At 42.3% G+C, this 19,043-nt stretch overlaps 1 protein-coding gene across 4 annotated transcripts in view; it reads left to right on the plus strand.

Moving 5' to 3' along the window:
• The first annotated feature begins 1,835 nt into the window (after window positions 1-1,835).
• The window catches only part of STK4 (serine/threonine kinase 4), a 128,668-nt gene continuing 111,460 nt past the window's right edge, over window positions 1,836-19,043 (plus strand). For 2 of the 4 annotated variants that reach the window (XM_042230174.2, XM_004014591.5), the window contains exons 1-4: window positions 1,836-1,935; window positions 7,391-7,471; window positions 13,839-13,967; window positions 17,078-17,192. In XM_042230174.2, the coding sequence (XP_042086108.1) occupies window positions 1,901-1,935; window positions 7,391-7,471; window positions 13,839-13,967; window positions 17,078-17,192 (360 nt within the window). In that variant the 5' untranslated portion in view covers window positions 1,836-1,900. Of the gene's footprint in view, window positions 1,936-7,390; window positions 7,490-7,895; window positions 8,781-9,386; window positions 12,926-13,838; window positions 13,968-17,077; window positions 17,193-19,043 lie in introns of all 4 variants that reach the window. The other 2 variants (XM_060397051.1, XM_060397050.1) reach the window with 2 other exon arrangements.

A 19,043-nucleotide genomic window follows, 5' to 3' on the forward strand; every position in this document is an offset into this window, starting at 1 on the left:
TGTCCAGTTTGGTGGTGCAGGCTCTGGAATTCTATCCTGGAGAAGGAAATGTAAACCCACTCCAGTACTCTTGCCTGGAAAATCCCATGGACAAAGGAGTGTGGTGGACTATCCATCTGGATTTAAATCCCCAAACCTGTACTTTTAGCTATGTGAGCTCACCTCTCTGGCCTTGCTGCTGCTGCTGCTAAGTCGCTTCAGTCGTGTCCGACTCTGTGCGACCCCATAGATGGCAGCCCACCAGGCTCCCCCGTCCCTGGGATTCTCCAGGCAAGAACTCTGGAGTGGGTTGCCATTTCCTTCTCCAATGCATGAAAAGTGAAAAGTGAAAGTGAAGTCGCTCAGTCGTGTCCGATTCTTCGAGACCCCATGGACTGCAGCCTACCAGGTTCCTCCGTCCATGGGATTTTCCAGGCAAGAGTACTGGAGTGGGGTGCCATCGCCTTACGAGAGTAATATTACCTACCATGCTGCTGCTGCTGCTGCTAAGTCGCTTCAGTCGTGTCCGACTCTGTGCGACCCTACAGACGGCTGCCCACCAGGCTCCTCCGTCCCTGGGATTCTCCAGGCAAGAACACTGGAGTGGGCTGCCATTTCCTTCTTCAATGCAGGAAAGTAAAAAGTGAAAGTGAAGTTGCTCAGTCGCGACCCCATAGACTGCAGCCCTCCAGGCTCCTCCGTCCATGGGATTTTCCAAACAAGAGTACTGGAGTGGGGTGCCATTGCCTTCTCCAATTACCTACCATAAACAGTTTTAAAACTACTGAGTTAGTAGTAGTAGTAGTTTAGTTGCTGAGTCGTGTCCGACTCTTGCGACCCCATGGGCAGTGGCCTGGCAGGCTCCTCTGTCCATGGGATTCTCCAGGCAAGAATACTGGAGTGGGTTGCCATTCTGAGTTAGTAATAGAGTATTGAGAACATGATAGGCAGTGGAAAACAACAGATAAGACTGGGATAGTTACAGGCTTGATATAAGGATTAAATGAGATAATATAAAATGGCAAGTACATGTTAAGAGCTTAATGTGTGCTAAATCGCTTCAGTCGTGTCCAGCTCTTTGTGACCCTATGGATTGTAGCTTGCCGGGCTCCCCTAGTCATGGGATTCTCCAGGTAGGGCTACTGGAGTGGGTTGCCATTCGCTCCTTCAGAGGATCTTCTCCACCCAGAGATGTAACCCGAGTTTCTCATGTCTCCTGCACTGGCAGGCGGGGTTCTTTACCACTAGCGCCACCTGGGAAGCCCCAAGAGCTTAATAAACGTTGACTATTTTTATGTCTGCAAGCTGACTCAAAGGTAAGGCTCTTACGAGGGTGGGGCAGTTTGCAGGCTGATGATCCGTGACATCCAAACAGACGTTATGCACGTTCCAGCGTCCACCTGGAACAAGAATTCAACCAGGGAAGAATGGCAGAAAATCACAAATAGCTCCAGGGAAACCCGCAGCAGCGCTTCCCAGCAACAGTGTAAACTTGGCTGGTTAAGAATTGACAGTTTTTTATTAAGCCGGTTCTTCGCAGGAAGTCTCAGTATCTGTGTCTGAGAAACGAGGTGAGCAGGGCCCGAGGCAGAGATGAGTTCTCGGGTCTCAGACCGAGTTTCTTGGGCGAAGTGTCGCAGAGAGACAAGGACGGCAAATCTCGAAACCTGACCGAAACTTCCTCCCGGGAGAAGCCTCCACGGTTCCGCGGTTCGGCGTCCGCGCCCCAGCGTACCACGTGACTGGTGTCCGCCCCACGTGACCCGGGGCCAGCCCTCGCGGCCCCGCCCCGCTCCCGCGCAGCACGCGGCTTCCGGTAGGGGCGGAAAGCGGAAGTGTGGGAGGGTCTGCTGGGCGGGATCGAGGAGGTCCCGGGGGAGGATGGAGCAGTGAACGGGTCTGGGCGGCTGCCGGCAGCGCCATGGAGACGGTGCAGCTTAGGAACCCGCCGCGCCGGTGAGGGGCCGCTGCCTAAGACGAAGGGGAGGAGGGAGGGAAAGACGGGGACTGGCGGAGGGGAGACCCGGGCGTGCGAGCCCCCTTGGAGGGGACGGACCTGCGCGGCGAGGTGATCCGGCTGAAGGGGCACCTGCTGAATGGGGGAACCTCTGGCCGGTAGGGGTCCGGCCCCGGGGGATAAACGTGGGGCTGGTTAGAGAGATCGCTTGCCGAGGCGGACATCCTGGCGGAAGGTGGGGGCAGGTGGGGAGGGCAGCTGCTGGGAGACTGGAGACAAGTTAGGGAGAGCACCTGCTGAGGGCGGGGGCCGCTGGGTGAAGCCTGTCCTAGAACGGACTCACTGAGTTAGAGAGGATGCTGAAGCCAGATGAGGACCTACGAGGGGGCTCTGGCTAAGGGTGGGTCGGGAACTAGCAGAGAGGAGAGCTGGGCAGACTTTCTAAGGGAGGGAGTCGCACCAGAGGTGCAGTGGGGAGGGTCTGTTGAGGGGAGAAGCTTTGCTACCTGAGGCCGAAGGTGTGCCGTGCAAGGTGGACGGTCTAGTAAGGGAAGCTTCGTGCAGGGCAGCGATTTAGATGTTTTTGGTAGTGTCCTCTCTCTAGATGGTGGTATCTTTCCTCTCTGATATCCAGGATCTTCCTAATCTTCCTCACTTCTACACTGGGAGGTAGATAGAGAAATAAGAGACTTTTCAAGATGGGCAGATTGAGGCCCAGAAGAGTTGAGAGACAGTCGTGTGTGTTTCCTTTTTTGTTGTTGTTGCTCTAGGTCTGGCTCACTGCACTCAGCCAGACTGTGCCCTTTTTTTCAGGTCTCTATTGTTTTGTATCAGCTCCAAATCCTACTGCTCCCTGGAATTGTTTTAAGTCAAGATCAGGGGGAGTGGCTGATCCTAGATAGTCTGACCTCCTGAGTTGGTTGCAGTTGTATCAGTGATTTGCTCTGTGCACCCCTGGGATCTTCAATCACTCTGCCACATCTGGATAAAAATGGAGAGTACAGCTTGAGGTGCCATGAAGTTTGCTTCAATTTCACAGAGCCCTCTGACTTCCTGTAGCAGAATGAGCTCTAAAGTAGGAAGTGTTCAGTGTGTGGGAGTGCGGGGCAATGGAGAGGTGAAGGGAAGGGTTCCACAGCTGGGCCTGTGCCCTTGGCTTTGTTTGAAGTGCACAAACACTGCAGAAGGCAAATAGCTGGTGGGGATGAACTCGTAAGTCACTCTACTGTAGTGCGCTGAGTCTGAAATAAAGTGATTATTGCATCCATCTAGCACTTACTGGGTGCCAGATGTTATTCTCAGTGCTTTCCATGTCTGTCATTGAACCATATGAATTTGCCTATATTTGACCATTTTTGATGTATAAAAATAGTAGTTTCATATGGTTCAGCTTAACTGTTGACTCGTTTGACCATCACTTAACAGTCTGATCACCTGTATCTCTGTTTCACAGGTGATGAAACTGAGGCCCAGAGAGGTTAGTGATTGGGCAGAAGTTGCACAGTTACTAAGTGACAGAGCTGGGATTTTAACCCAGGCAGTCTGGGCCGAAGTCCTTGCTCATAGCTGCCTCACTCTGATCCCTCTCTGGGAGTGCTCTTGTTGCACGGGGGCTTGTATATGTTAGCAGGTATTTGCTGTTGCACCATAGATCCAATTATAAATGGATAACGGTTATATTTCCTTCTGAAATATGTTTGTTCTTCCCTGGACGCGCTGGTTTAATTGAAGAGAGGATTGGGAATCTGATTTTTGTTTCTGCTTTTACTTTATGCTGTACAATCTTGGGGAAAAAAGTAAACCGTTTTGGTTTTTGACACTCATTTCCCGTGCCTTTTGGATTTTAAAAATTTTATTAAATGTGCAAGAGAAAAGTGTTGTAGGGTTGAATTCTTTTTTTATCTTTGAATTTATTTTAATCGGAGGATAATTACAATATTGTGATGGTTTCTGCCGTACATCAGTATGAATTTGCCACAGGCGTACATGTGTCCCCTCCATCCTGAACCCCTCTCCCATCTCCATCTCCACCCTGTCCCCCCAGGTTGTCACAGAGCACCAGCTTTGGGTGCCCTGCTTCATCCGTTATCTGTTTTACATGTGATAATGTATATGTTTCGATGATGCTGTTCTCTGATATCATCCCATCCTCTGCAGGGTTGAATTCTTGAATGACAGGTGCTTTCCTGCTCATCATAGCTAGTGAACTGCCTTTCAGCCAGTTAACTTTATTACCAGTGATATTAGTTTGTGAGGACTGCCATGTTGATCTCACAGATGGCATGAGTTGACAGAAATTTATTTTCTCATAGTTCTGGAGGCTAGAAGTCTGAGGTTTAGGCATCAGCAGGGTTGTTTCTTTCGAGGCCTCGCTCCTTGGCTTGCAGATGGCTGCCTCCTTCCTGTGTCTTCACATGGTCCTCCCTCTATACCTATGTCCTCATCTCCTCTTACGAAGACACCAGTCATGTTGGATGAGGGCCCACCCATATGATGTCATTTTTACCTTAATTAGCTCTTTAAAGGCCCCATCTCTAAATACAGTCACATTCTGAGATATTGAGCATTAAGACTTTAACATGAATTTGAGGAGGTTGGGGTGGGCACGTATATTTTATTTTCAGTGAAAAGCTCCATCCATTTATCTTACATATTTGTTGTAACCCATAACGAATTCTGTGTGGAAAGAATATATAAATAAAATGGACCTTACAAAAGTTCTAAGATGGGAGAAAGAGGTTTGGGAGCTAGCCACACCAGTGAGTAATAACTTCATGAACACCCTTATTTGTGTTTGGAAAAGTACTGGTGTCTTTTCAGAGATTCAGATGGCATGTGTTTCCAATAAGGGAAAGCAATCCCAAGGTAGGAAATGCTCTTTGTGTTCCTGAGTTTGATATTTGTGTGTGACTAAGAGTGTGACGATGGTAAAGGGCCCACCTGCCAGTGCAGGAGATGCGGGTTTGGTCGGGAAGATCCCCTGGAGAAGGAGATGGCAACCCACTCCAGTATTCTTGCCTGGAGAATCCCATGGACTGAGGAACCTGGTGGGCTACAGTCCATGGGTCACAAAAGAGTTGGACATGACTTAGCAACTAAATAACAACCAACAACATGTGAATAACGATAAAGTTGACAGTTTGCATAGGAGTTTTATGTTTTTTCACTTTCTGTTTATTTTTTAGAAGTTTATGATTTTAAGAAGTGAGTTGCCATTAGATACTAATAGTGTGGTGGAATGTATAGAGTGCATTTCTGGGATACTGACCATCCACGCAGCTGACTTAGGGATGGAACATCCCCTGTTGTCTGGTCCTTGGAGGCTGTGTTGGCTAGGCCTGTTCAGTTATGAGCAAGCGCTGAAACTACCTAGGACCTGGGGAAGTACAGTCGAAAGGGCTGAATCATCAGAGTTGGGCTGTTTGCTTAGAATGCTTCTTCCATGAAGACTCGTGTAAAAAACATCGAGTCCCTTGTCAAGATTTTCCATAGAATTGTTATTTGTTAATAGCACAGTAATACTTTCTCGGGGTGAGCTTCTTTTTAATTTTGAAACCTCATTAAATGAGTGCTGAGAAAGGTTTAGGATTCTCATCATTGCATTCATTAGTCCATTTAGCAAATGTTCTTATAGACCACCTCTAGGTTCAGGCACCAGAGATAAGATCCTTTAAGCCCAAAGCAGACAAAACCCCACCTAGACTGTTTTAAAGGAGCATCTGAACACTCATATAAAGTTTGTCTGTCAAAGTATTATCAGAGGCCTGCAGCTGTCTCATGGCAGTGGCCGTTTCCTGTGTTATGCCGTGGTCTCTAATAGTTGAAATAGTGAGTTTTGCTCTTGATAAACCACAAAGCCACCACTTCAAAGGAACACATCTGATCTTCCTTTACATAAGCTGTTTATGAAACTTTATACTTGGGAAAAGCGGTATTGTCCATTGTTTATATAGTTATAAATCAGTGCTTTACCCACTCCTGCCCCCCCAACCCCATTGTGAGATGTTCATTCTGATTTCTGGGCTCATGGGAATTTCACTTCTGACATTGAAGTTTCACTTCAACCCTTTTTGTTTTGAACCTGGGAGTTTTTGTGATGTCATTGGAATTTAATTTTTAGGACCTTTTGATTTTCAAAGGTCAGTGTGGTTGTTTCTTTGGTTAATTTTCAAGTCATGGCAGTTATTGACCTAGAGCAGTTCTCCCTTTCGCTAGTCTTTGATATTTATACAATCCTGTTAAGATTGTCTTCTTGAGATCAGCATTTACTGGAAGATACACTTGATGTGTTCAGGTGTGTGGGGTTTTTTTTGGCCTCTCTTAACGGTTTTGCCATTTTCTCTAGGAAGGTACACGTTTGTGTGTGTGTGTATTTTAGTTTACCTTTCCTTGTAAAAGCTGGTATATTGTCCAGCTAGTTTAAACATTTTTCTTTACAAAGAAATTTCCAGTGGACTGCTTCCACATTTCACCACTTCCTGAGCTCTCCTTTCTTTGTTGTCCTTTGTAGTTTCAGGAAACCATGGCGTAGAACACACACATGCACGCACACGAGTGCTCCTTGGCAGACAGCTCACCTAGGACTTAATAATTCTCACAGTTCTCAGTTAAAAAGAAACCCTATGCTCAGTTTATAACCTCCTGTGTTGATCATGGTTTGTCATAGAAAAATCGGAATTATCTGGAAGTTGTGTTCAAAATCTTTGATTTTGGGGAATAGTCAGGTACATAGTCACCCCAGGAGAGTCTTGGTGAGACTATTTGAAACTTACAGCTGTCTGGTTATTTTTTCACTTTTGATCACATCTAAGCATATACTCTCCACTTTTTGTTTCTGTGATACCTTATAGAATCCATGTGTTTCAACAAAAATAAGTACCAAAATCTTGCTAATGGGGAGCAAGATTCTTCTCCATCTTTGTTGGCCTCCAGTCTAAGCCCATGTTTCAGTTCATTAGTAAACTTGCATTAAGCATCATTTCTGAACAGAGTTATGTCATCTTAGTTGATGGAATCTCAAGATTTGAACGGATTCTAGCTATTGCTTAAATCTACTCTACTGCATTTCAGCTACACAAGGACTCGTTTTCTGTCTAGATGCTCCAGTGATGGGAATCTAGTGACTTCTTAATTGCAGTCTAAATCATTTCAGAGCAACTTTTAGTGTTAGAAAATTCTTACAACTGTGGAACTGAAGTCAGCCTCATAGTAGCTCTTAACCCTCCGGTACTGATTTTGCTCATGAAGGTGACCCTGGACACAAATAACATTTCCACAGACCAGCCCTTCAGCTTCCCTTAAAGGTCCCTTAGCTTGCCTTTATTGGCATTTACCAGTGTAGGCTTTGCAGAGAAATTCCTCAGATGCTAATTGTAAAATAAATGATGTGTTTTGTATTCTCTCAAGTTGCTGGTAAGTACAATGTATTTTATGCTTAAATTTCTTCATTCACAGGCAGCTGAAAAAGTTGGATGAAGATAGTTTAACTAAACAACCGGAAGAAGTGTTTGATGTCTTAGAGAAACTTGGAGAAGGGTGAGTGCCCAGAAAAATGTAGGTGGACTTGTAGGTCTCCCGTCTTTTTCCTGCCCCAACACCAGCAGGATGTGAACCTTTCTCATGCAATAATTTGTAAAGCTAAGGAAAAGAAAGGGAAATGTTGCATATCAGCCTTGCTCTGGGTGGGGTGGGAGGTAAATTTACAGCTTGAAATGCCCTTTCTTTCATCCCCCAATCACTTTGATAGACAGTGTTAGTGATTCCTGGTCTTTTCAGTACCATGGACATCTGTTGTTTGCTCTCATAAAATCTGTGGTATCCATGATTATATCTATTTAACAGATAACACTAATTAGTTTATACTTTGTTCAAGAAATTTTATTAATCAGACATACTTTAATTTTCTGTTCGTAGCCTCTGAGAGATATTCAATAACTTGTTTCATTTTGTTTTTTTAAAGGAATTCAGCATTTTAGTTAGTGCTCCTTTGGCAAATAAAGAAAATAAATCAAGGACTGTCACTACCTTTACAACTTCCTAAGAGATCTAGGATCCTAGGCTGGGAACTGGAGGACTTCTTGAAACACAGATTTGTGAATGAGTTTATAGAATACGAGTAGCAGGATATTTCGTAATAGTGACTGTCATTGGCTTTCATGATACAATAAAGGTTACATCATAATTTTTTATACTTTTGATATTTTAATATTTATTTCTTTTTCTGTAATGACCAAGACATTAAAATATTAGACACCCTTTTATAAGTTTTCATTGTTCATTTTTGAATAGGTAATCAAGTCACATGATTGAAGATTTGAAAGGCATAAAAAAATGGCCTGAAAAAATCTGCCTCTTATCTATCTCAGCCACCCAGAAGCAACCAGTATAGCAGTTTTTAATGTATTTTTCAGAGGTAGTTTATGCATATATAAGCATGTAAATGTGTGGGTGTGTGTTTGTGTATAATGTAGAATCTCTTGGAAGTAATTCTGGTTCAAGAGAAGAGCTGAAATGTTAATTTATGAAAATGTCTAGTGTCTAATTAGTGTTTGTTCTTTACAATCAGCTTTTATATGTCTTAAGTTTATTTTGGAGTCAGTGTTATTTATGCCTAATATAGATAACAAATGCTAAACCCAATCCTGGATTACATGGAATAGGATTTCATGGATTACCTTCTTGTGAAAAACATTAGTCATCATCTTTTTGTAAGTTGGAAAAATGCTCTTTGGAATCAAGCAAGGAATCAAGCAGAGAAGGGAAGTAAAAGATGACAACAGCTGCGCTACTAAAAGACAAGTACTCGATGAATCTGAACCTACAAGTCGACTTGGCATCCTTAGAGGTATGGGGAAAGAAAATCCAGTCCCTTTATGTCTTTTGCCTGCCATTTTCAACTCTAGCTGGATATCCTCGGTATTTTCCTCCATGTAGTGAGTCCAAGGCCCTTAATCTAACCATACTCATAGGTTATACTTAAAATAAGATCAAGAGTGGTAGGCATAATTGACTAGGTATGTAACTGACTTGTTCTATTTTTAATGAAAGTGTGTTACAGTAGTACGAACATAGACTCTGAAGGTTGATGAACATCTTGAAGCTTCAGAAGCCTCAGCTTGTGAGGATATTAACATCTCCCTCATAGGATTATGTTGAGTATTACATGAGATAATGAGACTAAAGTATATAATACAGTGCTTGTCACCTAATAAGGGTGCAGTAAATGGCAACTATTTTTAATATTTTTAAATATATCAATTGAAGCATTTTTCAGATCTTATCTTGCCCAAAGTTAAATCTTAAGTCTTAAAGTATATTTAGATGTTCTTGAAGGGAGCTCTGTTTGGGTGGATTGGGTTTGAGGAATGTCAAAAGAAAACTACAGACAGAGAGTGATCAGAAATATAAGGAGAAAATAAGCTAATTATGATTATTTTAAATTACATTTTAGATCTGTGGATGTCTTCTTTAAGGACCTTGGAAATTTCCCAGTAAATCTGTCACCAGAAAGAAAACAAAGCTTCAGATCTTCAAATGTTATCATCATATTGTTTTAAATGTTACCACAAGTGCTTGGATTTCTGTCATCCTGACTGAATGAGCCCGAGCAAGCTTCATTTAATCAGCAGAGTCCTAAAGGAAGGCCTGACCTGCGCTTCCTTCCTGAACACAGAAGACCATGCCACGGTTCTGGAAGAGGAATGGGTTGTGAGCTCTCACGGACTTGGTCCTTATGTAATGAGCTCTGGCTAAAGGATTGTGTCGGATTCCCAAGACTGCCGCCATTCCGTATTTTGAGGAAATTGTGGATCTGTGGCAGAGCAGGGTCAAAGCTCCAAACCAGAATGGATGGACAGCCCTCAGAAAGTGTTTTGAATTAGAGCCTTCACCTTTCTTCCTTCTTTTGTATTTAAAGTTTTACCCGTTGACTCATTAAGTTTTTAACCAGGGGATAAGAGCAAAAACATTTTGCCCATAGTTTTGTAACTAGTGAGTGATATGGTTAAGACTGATACCTGGTTAATTTGGCCTCAGATACTATATAATTTCTATTTCTCTGCATTGACCCTTGCCTTGCAGAGCTTGTGTAAAGCACCTCCTTTGTGGTATTATTTGTTCTGTTCTCTGCCAGTTAAAATTCATTGAGTCACTGTAGTTTTTTTTTTTTGTAGAGAGTCAGGTCTTGGACTTACCTTCAGCAAGGGGTTCTTGCTGAAGCCTTCTAAATTGTACTCTAAGTGCAGTCTGGAATTGTGAATCTTAATTGTTCATATGAGCTCTTGGAGTTTTCTTGGCTGTCAAGATAGCATAGTAAGATGTGGAGGGTTTTCTAGTCAAGATTTCTCAGTGCATGCAGGAACCTCTCCTTTCCATTTCAAATATATAAGAATAATGAATGAAAGTTAGTTTTTTAAAATATAAGGATACATAGCCAGCTATAGACCAGGGATAGAAAAGATAGCTGTCATAGTAATAGGAGGGTAAAGCATGCCGTGTTGTTGTGGGGAGATTGGGCTTCCTGCAGGAAATTTTTGTATCAGTTGCCTGTGCCCTGGGGAAAAAGAGGGACTATTCTGACTATAGGAACTGGGCCTGGCGTGTATTCAGGTATGGTGTCTTGAAGGCTGAAAACCCTAAATGCTAGTGCAATACCTAGCTTAAACTGTACAGCCTCAATAACTGAGCTAAGGGAATCATGAAACCATCATGATGTCATGAAATGCTCAAGAACAGTGAGCACTGTATAGAAAAGAATCATTCAGAGTAAAATGAAACCCATATGAGGAAATCCAGTGCCATTAAATAATCAACAGATGTAACAAGTAGGAAATTCCCACCCAAGGAAATAGAAATAATGGAGCAATCTGAAATGGAATTTCATGTTTATTTACAATTTTCAAAAAGATAAAAGGAGGGAATAAAATCCTTAAAAGACGAACACAAAATTATTAACACGAACAGCCCCATGAGAAAGAAACAGCTGAGGGGCCTGACAATGAAAACTACAATAATTGAAGTTCTAATGCCCAGTAAGTTGCAAAAGCTGTCAACTGGACAAACTGAAAAGAGAATTTGTGAGCTGAAAGCTAGAAATGAGACTGATCACAAAATGCAGGACAGAAATGCAGTGTTGGAAACAAGGGAGACAGCATGGATTGACAAGGTCCACTATAGGTCCAGTACGAACTCTAGAAGAAAGTTGGAAGAGACAGGAAATAAAGAGATAATACTAAGAAATTTCCAGACTGGAAGAAAGACATATGCCTTCCGATTGAAGAAGTTTATGAAGTGCCGAATAAATCGACTTCTAGTTATAGTAAAATTACAGAATGTGAAGGATAAAAAGGCAATCTTAAAAACTACAGGAGAGATAGCACAAGATTACCCATGAAAAATGATAACCCGATCACAGTTGACTTTTCTACAGTAGAAGCTGATAAACTACAGTACAAGTGCTGAGAGAAAGCTGTTGTCAAAGAAGAATTCTATATCCAGCAAAACTCATTCCAAAGTGAAGATGAAATAAAGAACTTCTTTACCTGTATGGGACCTAGGGCAGTGGTCCCCAACAGTTTTGGCACCAGGGACCATTTTCATATAAGACGGTTTTTCAGGGACCGGGAGTGAGGGGAATGGTTTTAGAATGATTCAAGCATATTGCATTTATTATTCACTTTGCTTCTAATCTGTGGCAATCTCAGGCTATTCTGCCTTGACTTTAGGTTAGGATTTGTGTTCCTGTGAGAATCTAGTGCCACTGCTGATGTGACAGGAAGCAGAGCTCAGGTGGTCATGTGCGCAGTGGGGAGCGGCTGCAAATGCAGATGAAGCTTCACTCACTCACTTGCCCTCCACCAGTCACCGCCTGCTGTGCAACCTGGTTCCTAACAGGGAGTTGGGGACCCCTGACCTAGGGTATCAGTAAATTTGGATGAAAGTTACAGACTACCCAACTAATAGTGGCTAACCAGTAAGGGCATTTAATAACGAGCAGAAAAATCTGGGGGTGAAAGATTAAGCATTTGTGTAGTCTCACAGTCTCAAGATGGCCACTTCAGAAGCAGGAAAGGAAGTGGCAGGTGAAAATGGGCCACCTTGTTTGCTGCTTTTTTTATCAGGGAAGAAAGTCTTTCCCAGGGACCCTTCAAAAGAATTCCTCTCAAATTTCACTGGTCTGTACTAGGTCTTTGACTTACTGCTAGTTTAGTCGCTGGCAGAAAGGGATCAGAATCCTGGGACTGGCTTGGATCACCAGCCTTTATCTCCTGGGACCAAGCATTTGGTCACAAAGGTTTGGTCACAAATCTTGGGGTTGTCTTATCAAGGAAGATAAGGCAAGGCATGTTTCCCGTGAATGTTAGTTCCCTGACTAGGGATTGAACCTGCATCCCCTGCATTAGAAGACACAGTCATAACCACTGGCCCACCAAAGAAGTCCCCCTTTCTTTTTTTCATGATACTTTTGTGGTTACTCTCAACTGGCTAAAACCCTCCTGTTTCTTGATTGGAGGGACCAGAGTAAGGTAGCAGTTTTTTTTGTTTGTTTTTTGGTAGCAGTTTCTTTTGTCTTGTGCGTAAGATACATGATGGCAGCTTTTTCCAGTGGCCAAGGAAGAAGAGGCAGTGGTTGGATCTTCCACACATGGTCAGTGGTTGTCTTGCCCTTGCAAAAAATAAGTTTCAGGCAACATTTAAATATCATTATATTAGTTTCACCAGTGAAAGAGTCTGATGGAATGGAAATTTTTTATGTGCTTTGCATAGATATTAAAAAAAAATTTTGTGTGACTTTCACATTGAAACAATGCTTGAGTAGCATTTTGTTAGCTAGAGCACTCAGCTACTTTGATGTATTAGGTGCACTGTTATTTTGATCTTTCTTTTCACCAAGGGAGTGTGAAGAAACAGGTGTGTTTGGAAACTGTGAAAGATAATTTGCTCATTATTTCACTGACAGCCATCCAGGATTTAAGTGAAAATATAATCTGTGTAAGATAATGATATCATTTAACCATCGCAATTCTCTTGTAATGTTGTCATTTTACAAGTGAGAATATTGAGGTACAAGGTTAATAATATATCTGATATGTAATACTGTAATAAGACGGATAAGTAGTGGTGGTAGGACTCCAGTCCTGGGTCTTTAGGTTCTAAATGTATTGCTGTTATAGCCCCCAAATTGAAAGGCTACCCAACCTTTTATTTATCTTGATAATAAACTCTTAAGGGAAGGTGAAGCGAAAGATAAAAAGAATTAAAGAGGAGTAAAAATTTCCTAACATTTTCAGTATTATTGCAAGCAAGAGGGGCAAGGACTAAAAGGCAGCAAGGACTGAAAGGCTTTGTGATGCTAGAATGAGTGCAAGAAAGGGAAGAGCACCCCCCCCCCACATGTTTTTTTGTTTTTTTTTTTTTGCCCTAATACAAATGTAGAGAGAATATAGGCTTTGTGTTCTGACACACCTGGATTCATATCCCGGACTGACTGCTTATTTATCACTTCATGTAACCTTGGGGAAGTCGTGTAACTTCTCTGAACCTTTTCTCGTTTGCCTGTAAAATAGAGATAATGACCCTTTCTCGGCTTTTCTGTAAGGGTGAACCTCAGAGGATGCTGCTTCCTGCGGACAGCAGAGATGGTAGCTACTGTCCTTATGACTGTTATTTCATACTCATATAATCAGTAAACTTTAAATGGGAAGTGTATAAGTAGTTCTCTTAAGGACAGTTTTTCCCCAAAGTATCAATACTTTAGCTATCTCAGTTTTGCAAGTGTAGCTAGGTATATATGTCTTGGGCACCTGGGGATGTAAATTAGAATGGTGAGTTGCTTGTATTTAAGCGCTTTTTAATCTCTTGGCTTGTTTTGGCTTTGTAAGTATCCTTGTCCCCCCAATTACAGGTCCTATGGCAGCGTGTACAAAGCTATTCATAAAGAGACCGGTCAGATTGTTGCTATTAAGCAAGTTCCTGTGGAATCAGACCTGCAGGAGATAATCAAAGAAATCTCTATCATGCAGCAATGTGACAGGTAAAGGCTTATGGTGTTGTTCTGGAGATAATAATACTTGAATTTGCTCTGATTTAGAGTTTGACTCCTATAATTGCATCGACTCAGATATTTTGCAAAAGGGGGAGTTTAGTGGATTTCCTACACGTTTCTTTTCAGAAAAAAAAAATGATGAAAAAGTTTGTGTGTTTCAGCAGCTAAACTTTCAGAGTTTCTATTTCTCCATTATTTTGTTTTGTTTCAGTTTAGCCCTTTTCAAAACTAGGAAGAAGAGGCAAAGAGGCAGAACATGGTGCTGGCTAGCCTTTTTTTGATAATGATCTCTCTCACTTCCTTCTGAGAAAACATTTCTGCAGACAGCTCAGAAGAGATAGTTCAAATGCTTTTACTTCCAGAAACCTTAGAACAGCAAACGTATAAAAAGAGAATATATAAAGAGAGTATAAAAAGAGAATACTTGTTTATATATTACTGTTCTGTCCCTTCCTTCACAAGTTTAAGAAGCTATTCCAGCTGAGAGTAGTTAAGTGTTTTATTTTTGAGGAACTAAGATTTGTCAAATGCTGCAAGCAGGAAGTCGGGCCAGCAGGCAACCGCAGAAATGCACGTGGTTTGCCCCAAATTTCCATGACAACATGGGGTCACTGCAGGGGAGCAGGCATCCTCAGTTCAGATTGAGAAACACAAGCTGAGGCAACTCTTGGGAGTTGAGAATGAGAAAGTCTTGCACCCCAAGGCTGTCTTCATCCTTCTGAAGCTGTTTGGGTCAGCAGATAACTCAGTCTCTCCTGTTGGTAAAGCTTAAGATAGATGGGGCTACCTGCTAGGCATTTTTTTTGGAGAAGGCAGTGGCACCCCACTCCAGTACTCTTGCCTGGAAAATCCCATGGACAGAGGAGCCTGGTAGGCTGCAGTCAATGGAGTCGCGAAGAGTCAGACAGGACTGAGCGACTTTCACTTTTCACTTTCATGCATTGGAGAAGGAAATGGCACCACACTCCAGCGTTCTTGCCTGGAGAATCCCAAGGACAGAGGAGCCTGGTAGGCTGCCGTCTATGGGGTCGCACAGAGTCAAACATGACTGAAGCGACTTAGCAGCAGCTGCAGCAGCTAGGCATTTTGCCCAGAAGCCCTTAAGTCTTATAGACTTGTGAATGCAATCACTTTTCTTCTTCCCAACTTTCTTTTTTTCCTTTTCAGGAATAAATTTGTTAAAGATTTTTTTACATAGACTATGTTTTGAAGTGTTAGTTGCTCAGTTGTGTCTGACTCTTTGCAACCCCATGGACTGTAGCCTGCCAGGCTCCTCTGTCCAAGGAATTCTCCAGGCAAGAATACTGGAGTGGGTTTCCATTTCCTTCTCCAGGGCATCTTCCTGATCCAGGAATCGAACCCAGGTCTCACGCAGTCCAGCCAGATTGTTTACCATCTGAGCCACCAGGGAAGCCCTGGACCATGTTTATAAAATCTTTATTGAATTTGTTACAACACTGCTTCTGTTTTGTGTTTTGGTGCTTTGGCCATGAGACACGTTCCCCATGGATCTTAGTTCCCTGATTAGGGATCGAACCTGCATCCCCTGCATTGGAAGACACAGTCTTAACCACTGGACCACCAAGAAAGTCCCCTTTTCTTTTTTTCATGATACTTTTGTGGTTACTCTCAACTGGCTAAAACCCTCCTTTTTCTTGTTTGGAGGGACCAGAGTAAGGTAGCAGTTGTTTTGTTTTGTTTTCTTTTCTTTCTGGTAGCAGTTTCTTTTGTCTCGTGCATAAGATATATGATGGCAGCTCTTTCCAGTGGGCAAGTTGGACTTTGCCACTTTTGATAGGCTGTGTAGGAGCTGTGTTTCAAACACAGTGTGCACATGCCTCTAAAGATGAGAGATTTCAAAGAGCCTACTCTGTGCTAAACATCATAAGGAATACAGAGAAATACAGGGCAGCACGCTTGTCCTCCCGGAGTCTGCAGACTGTAGTTGGACAGGCCAGGCTTATATATGTACGGGAAAATCTAGTTGATGATGCGTGATTGTATAGGATATATTCCAGCAGTAAATACCTGACAGTAATTGCCTTATGGAGACAATAAACACTGTAGAAATTCAGAGATGGGAGCATAGATGTGGTAATATGTTATCTTAAGAGATTTATTCATCTATTTCTTCATTAATATTCATTTTGCATATGTGTGTGTGTTTTCCTGACATCCTGTCATTTTGGCATGTTTCCCAAGGATGAAGGGGCATTTGAAATTTTGAGAGTTAAATCAGCTGAGTTGGTTTTAGCCTCTTCCGTTATTACATTGTGCAGTATTACTTAGCCCTGATAATGATCTAGCTAGTTAAAGCTGGTAGCTTCAGAAGACACATTCTTTTTTTTTTTTTCCCCAAATTATTTCATTTTAGAGGGATTTTGACTTTTTCCTGAACTCTTTCTTCAAGATTCTATATTTCAGGTCTGATTCTGAATATTTTTCCCTTACAATAGATTGTAGTGTAGTTTTATTTTTCCTTATTACAAAGTATATGTGACTGCTCGGGAAAATGCAGATAAGAAAAGAAAACCACATTTCCCTTTGGAGAGATAATCATTGTTAAATACTCCTTGGTATACATGTCCTTCTGTATGTCTTTTTGGAGTTTTACTGTGCTCTCTGTTATGTAATCTGCATTTTTTGTTTGTCTTTTGGTAAGCAGAATCTTCTCATCAAATATTCTTCTATTACATTTTCCACGGATTCGTGGTTTTTCCTTTATACAGATATATCATTATTTCTTAAATAAACTCCCTAATGTCAGACATTTAGATGGTATCTAAATTTTCACTTTTTTAAGCAGTTCTGTGACTATGGTAACTCTTTCTTTTTGAAATCTGTGATTCTTTTCTTAGGGTGAGTTGCAGACTTAGAAATGCTGGGTTAAGGGGCCTACAGTTTTTGCACTGGTGTAATTTATTGCCCACCAGAAATCAATGCTATTTTAATTTCTTACCAAGAGAGTGCCCATTTTAACCTTAAATATGAATAATTGATCTTTTGAGCTGAGAAATGGATTTGCATGTATTTTACAGCATGAATTCATAGGGATGTTTGAAGGTTGTTCCACTGATTAGTACTGTCTCTCTCCCTAGCCCTCATGTAGTCAAATATTATGGCAGTTACTTTAAGAACACGGACTTGTGGATCGTGATGGAATACTGTGGGGCTGGTTCTGTATCTGATATCATTCGATTACGAAATAAAACGGTAAGTTTACCTTCTGGAATCGTGCAGCGGCAACTGGTCTCTCACACTGTCTTTTCTCTGCTCTGTATTCATGTACACTCTCCTGCTAATGTATCTGGACAGATGGCTGTTGCATCTCCCCCTTTCCGTGCTTCTTTCCCCTCTCTGCTTTTTGATGTCTACTAAATGTGGCAGTTTTGATACCAACCAACCTAGTCCAGTGAAGTGCTTTACTTGTTTCTTACTGGGGGAAAAATGACTATCAAATCTTAGCTAGGTCACGAGTTCTTTTTTATTTTTTGGCCCTGCCGGCTTTTCTCCAGTCGCAGCAAGGGGGGGCTACTTTCTAGTTGCAGTGCACGAGCGTCTCTTTGCGGTAGCTTTTCTTGTTGCGGAGCACGGGCTCTAAGGCGCAGGGGCTGTGGTGGTTTCGGCTCTCATGCTCTAGAGCACAGGCTCAGTAGTTGTGGAGGGTGGACTTGGTTGCCCCATGGCATGTGGGATCTTCTGGATCAGGAATTGATCCTGTGTCTCGTGCATTGGCGGGCAGATTTTCCACCACTGAGCCACCAGGAAAGCTCAGCAATGAATTCTGAGTGTTTAGAGTTGGTTGGGTTTTCTCCTTCTACCCAAGTGTTCACAGGTTAACTTCCACTAAATCCTCCTCATCAGATTCCTCTCTGTGAAAGATAGTTTGCTGTTACTGTGATGGCTGGGAGAAAAGCTAGGAGTCATGATTTCTAGTTGCGGTTCAGTTGCGTAAACTCTTTGTTTATTCATTAGGTAAGTATTTCTAGAACACTGATCTAGGCCTTTGGGATCCAGTAGTCAGTAGAACAATGTCCCTGCTCTTGTAGAAGTGCATTTTCTAGTTATTAAACCCCATGGATGCTTCCATGCCTTAATGTATCGTTTGATTTTTGTGACACTCTTGAAAAAAGGTGATTTGCCTATTTTTCTAGATTGAGAAACTGAGATTCAGAGACATTACTAGATAACTTGCTTAAGTCATAATGCAGAAGTAGAGCCAAGGCTAAAGACTAGATCTTTCTAAACCCAAATCACGTATTTTTTGCACCACTGCTTATTCTCTTCTAAATGTGACTTGTTTGTCATGAGGGGGACTGATTCAGAGTCTGTTGATTGAGTTTGTTTAGAACTGGGCTAGGATCAGCACAGAGTTAGCATTGGACTGATCAGGTGTTCTGTGTCAGTCTCCTGCATTTTTGCTTACATTTATTCATCATCATTTAACAGATATTTTTTTCAGGACCTGCTATGTGCCAGGAGACTCTCTTGGTGGTGGAATTCAGTAGTAACCTAATCAAAGGCATTTTAAAATGGAGTTCACGTGTGCAATAGGGAAGATGTCACATGAATAAGTATACAGAGTATGTATAGTATGTGAGATGGTGATAATGTTGCATTAAGCTATAAGTAGGATAAGGGGATAGAGAATGATCTAGGAGTGGAAGGAGCTAGCGAAAGCCTCTCTGTTCCTAATGAGGTAATGTTTGAGCAGAGACAGTGACATAAGGAACCATCTCATCCAGAAATCTGGTTAAAGGGCACTGCAAGCAGAGAGAACAGATAAATGGGCCCCAGAAGTGGGAGTGTGTTTAGAGTTTTTGAGGAACAGCAGGGAAGCCTACATGGCTGAAACAGGATGAAGAGGTAGAAAGTGGTAGAAGATGAAGGTAGCTGGGAGCCAGATAAGGTGAGGCCTTCGTGAGAACTGGCTCTCATTCTGAGTGACTTAGGAAGGATTTTGAGCAGATATTTAGCAGAATCTCAGTTGCAACATGTGTGATCTAGTTCCCTGACCAGGGATCGAACCCAGGCTCCCTGTGTTGGGAGAGCAGAGTCTTATGG

The sequence above is a fragment of the Ovis aries genome, chromosome 13, assembly GCF_016772045.2.
Source record: "Ovis aries strain OAR_USU_Benz2616 breed Rambouillet chromosome 13, ARS-UI_Ramb_v3.0, whole genome shotgun sequence".
Lineage (NCBI taxonomy): Eukaryota > Metazoa > Chordata > Mammalia > Artiodactyla > Bovidae > Ovis > Ovis aries.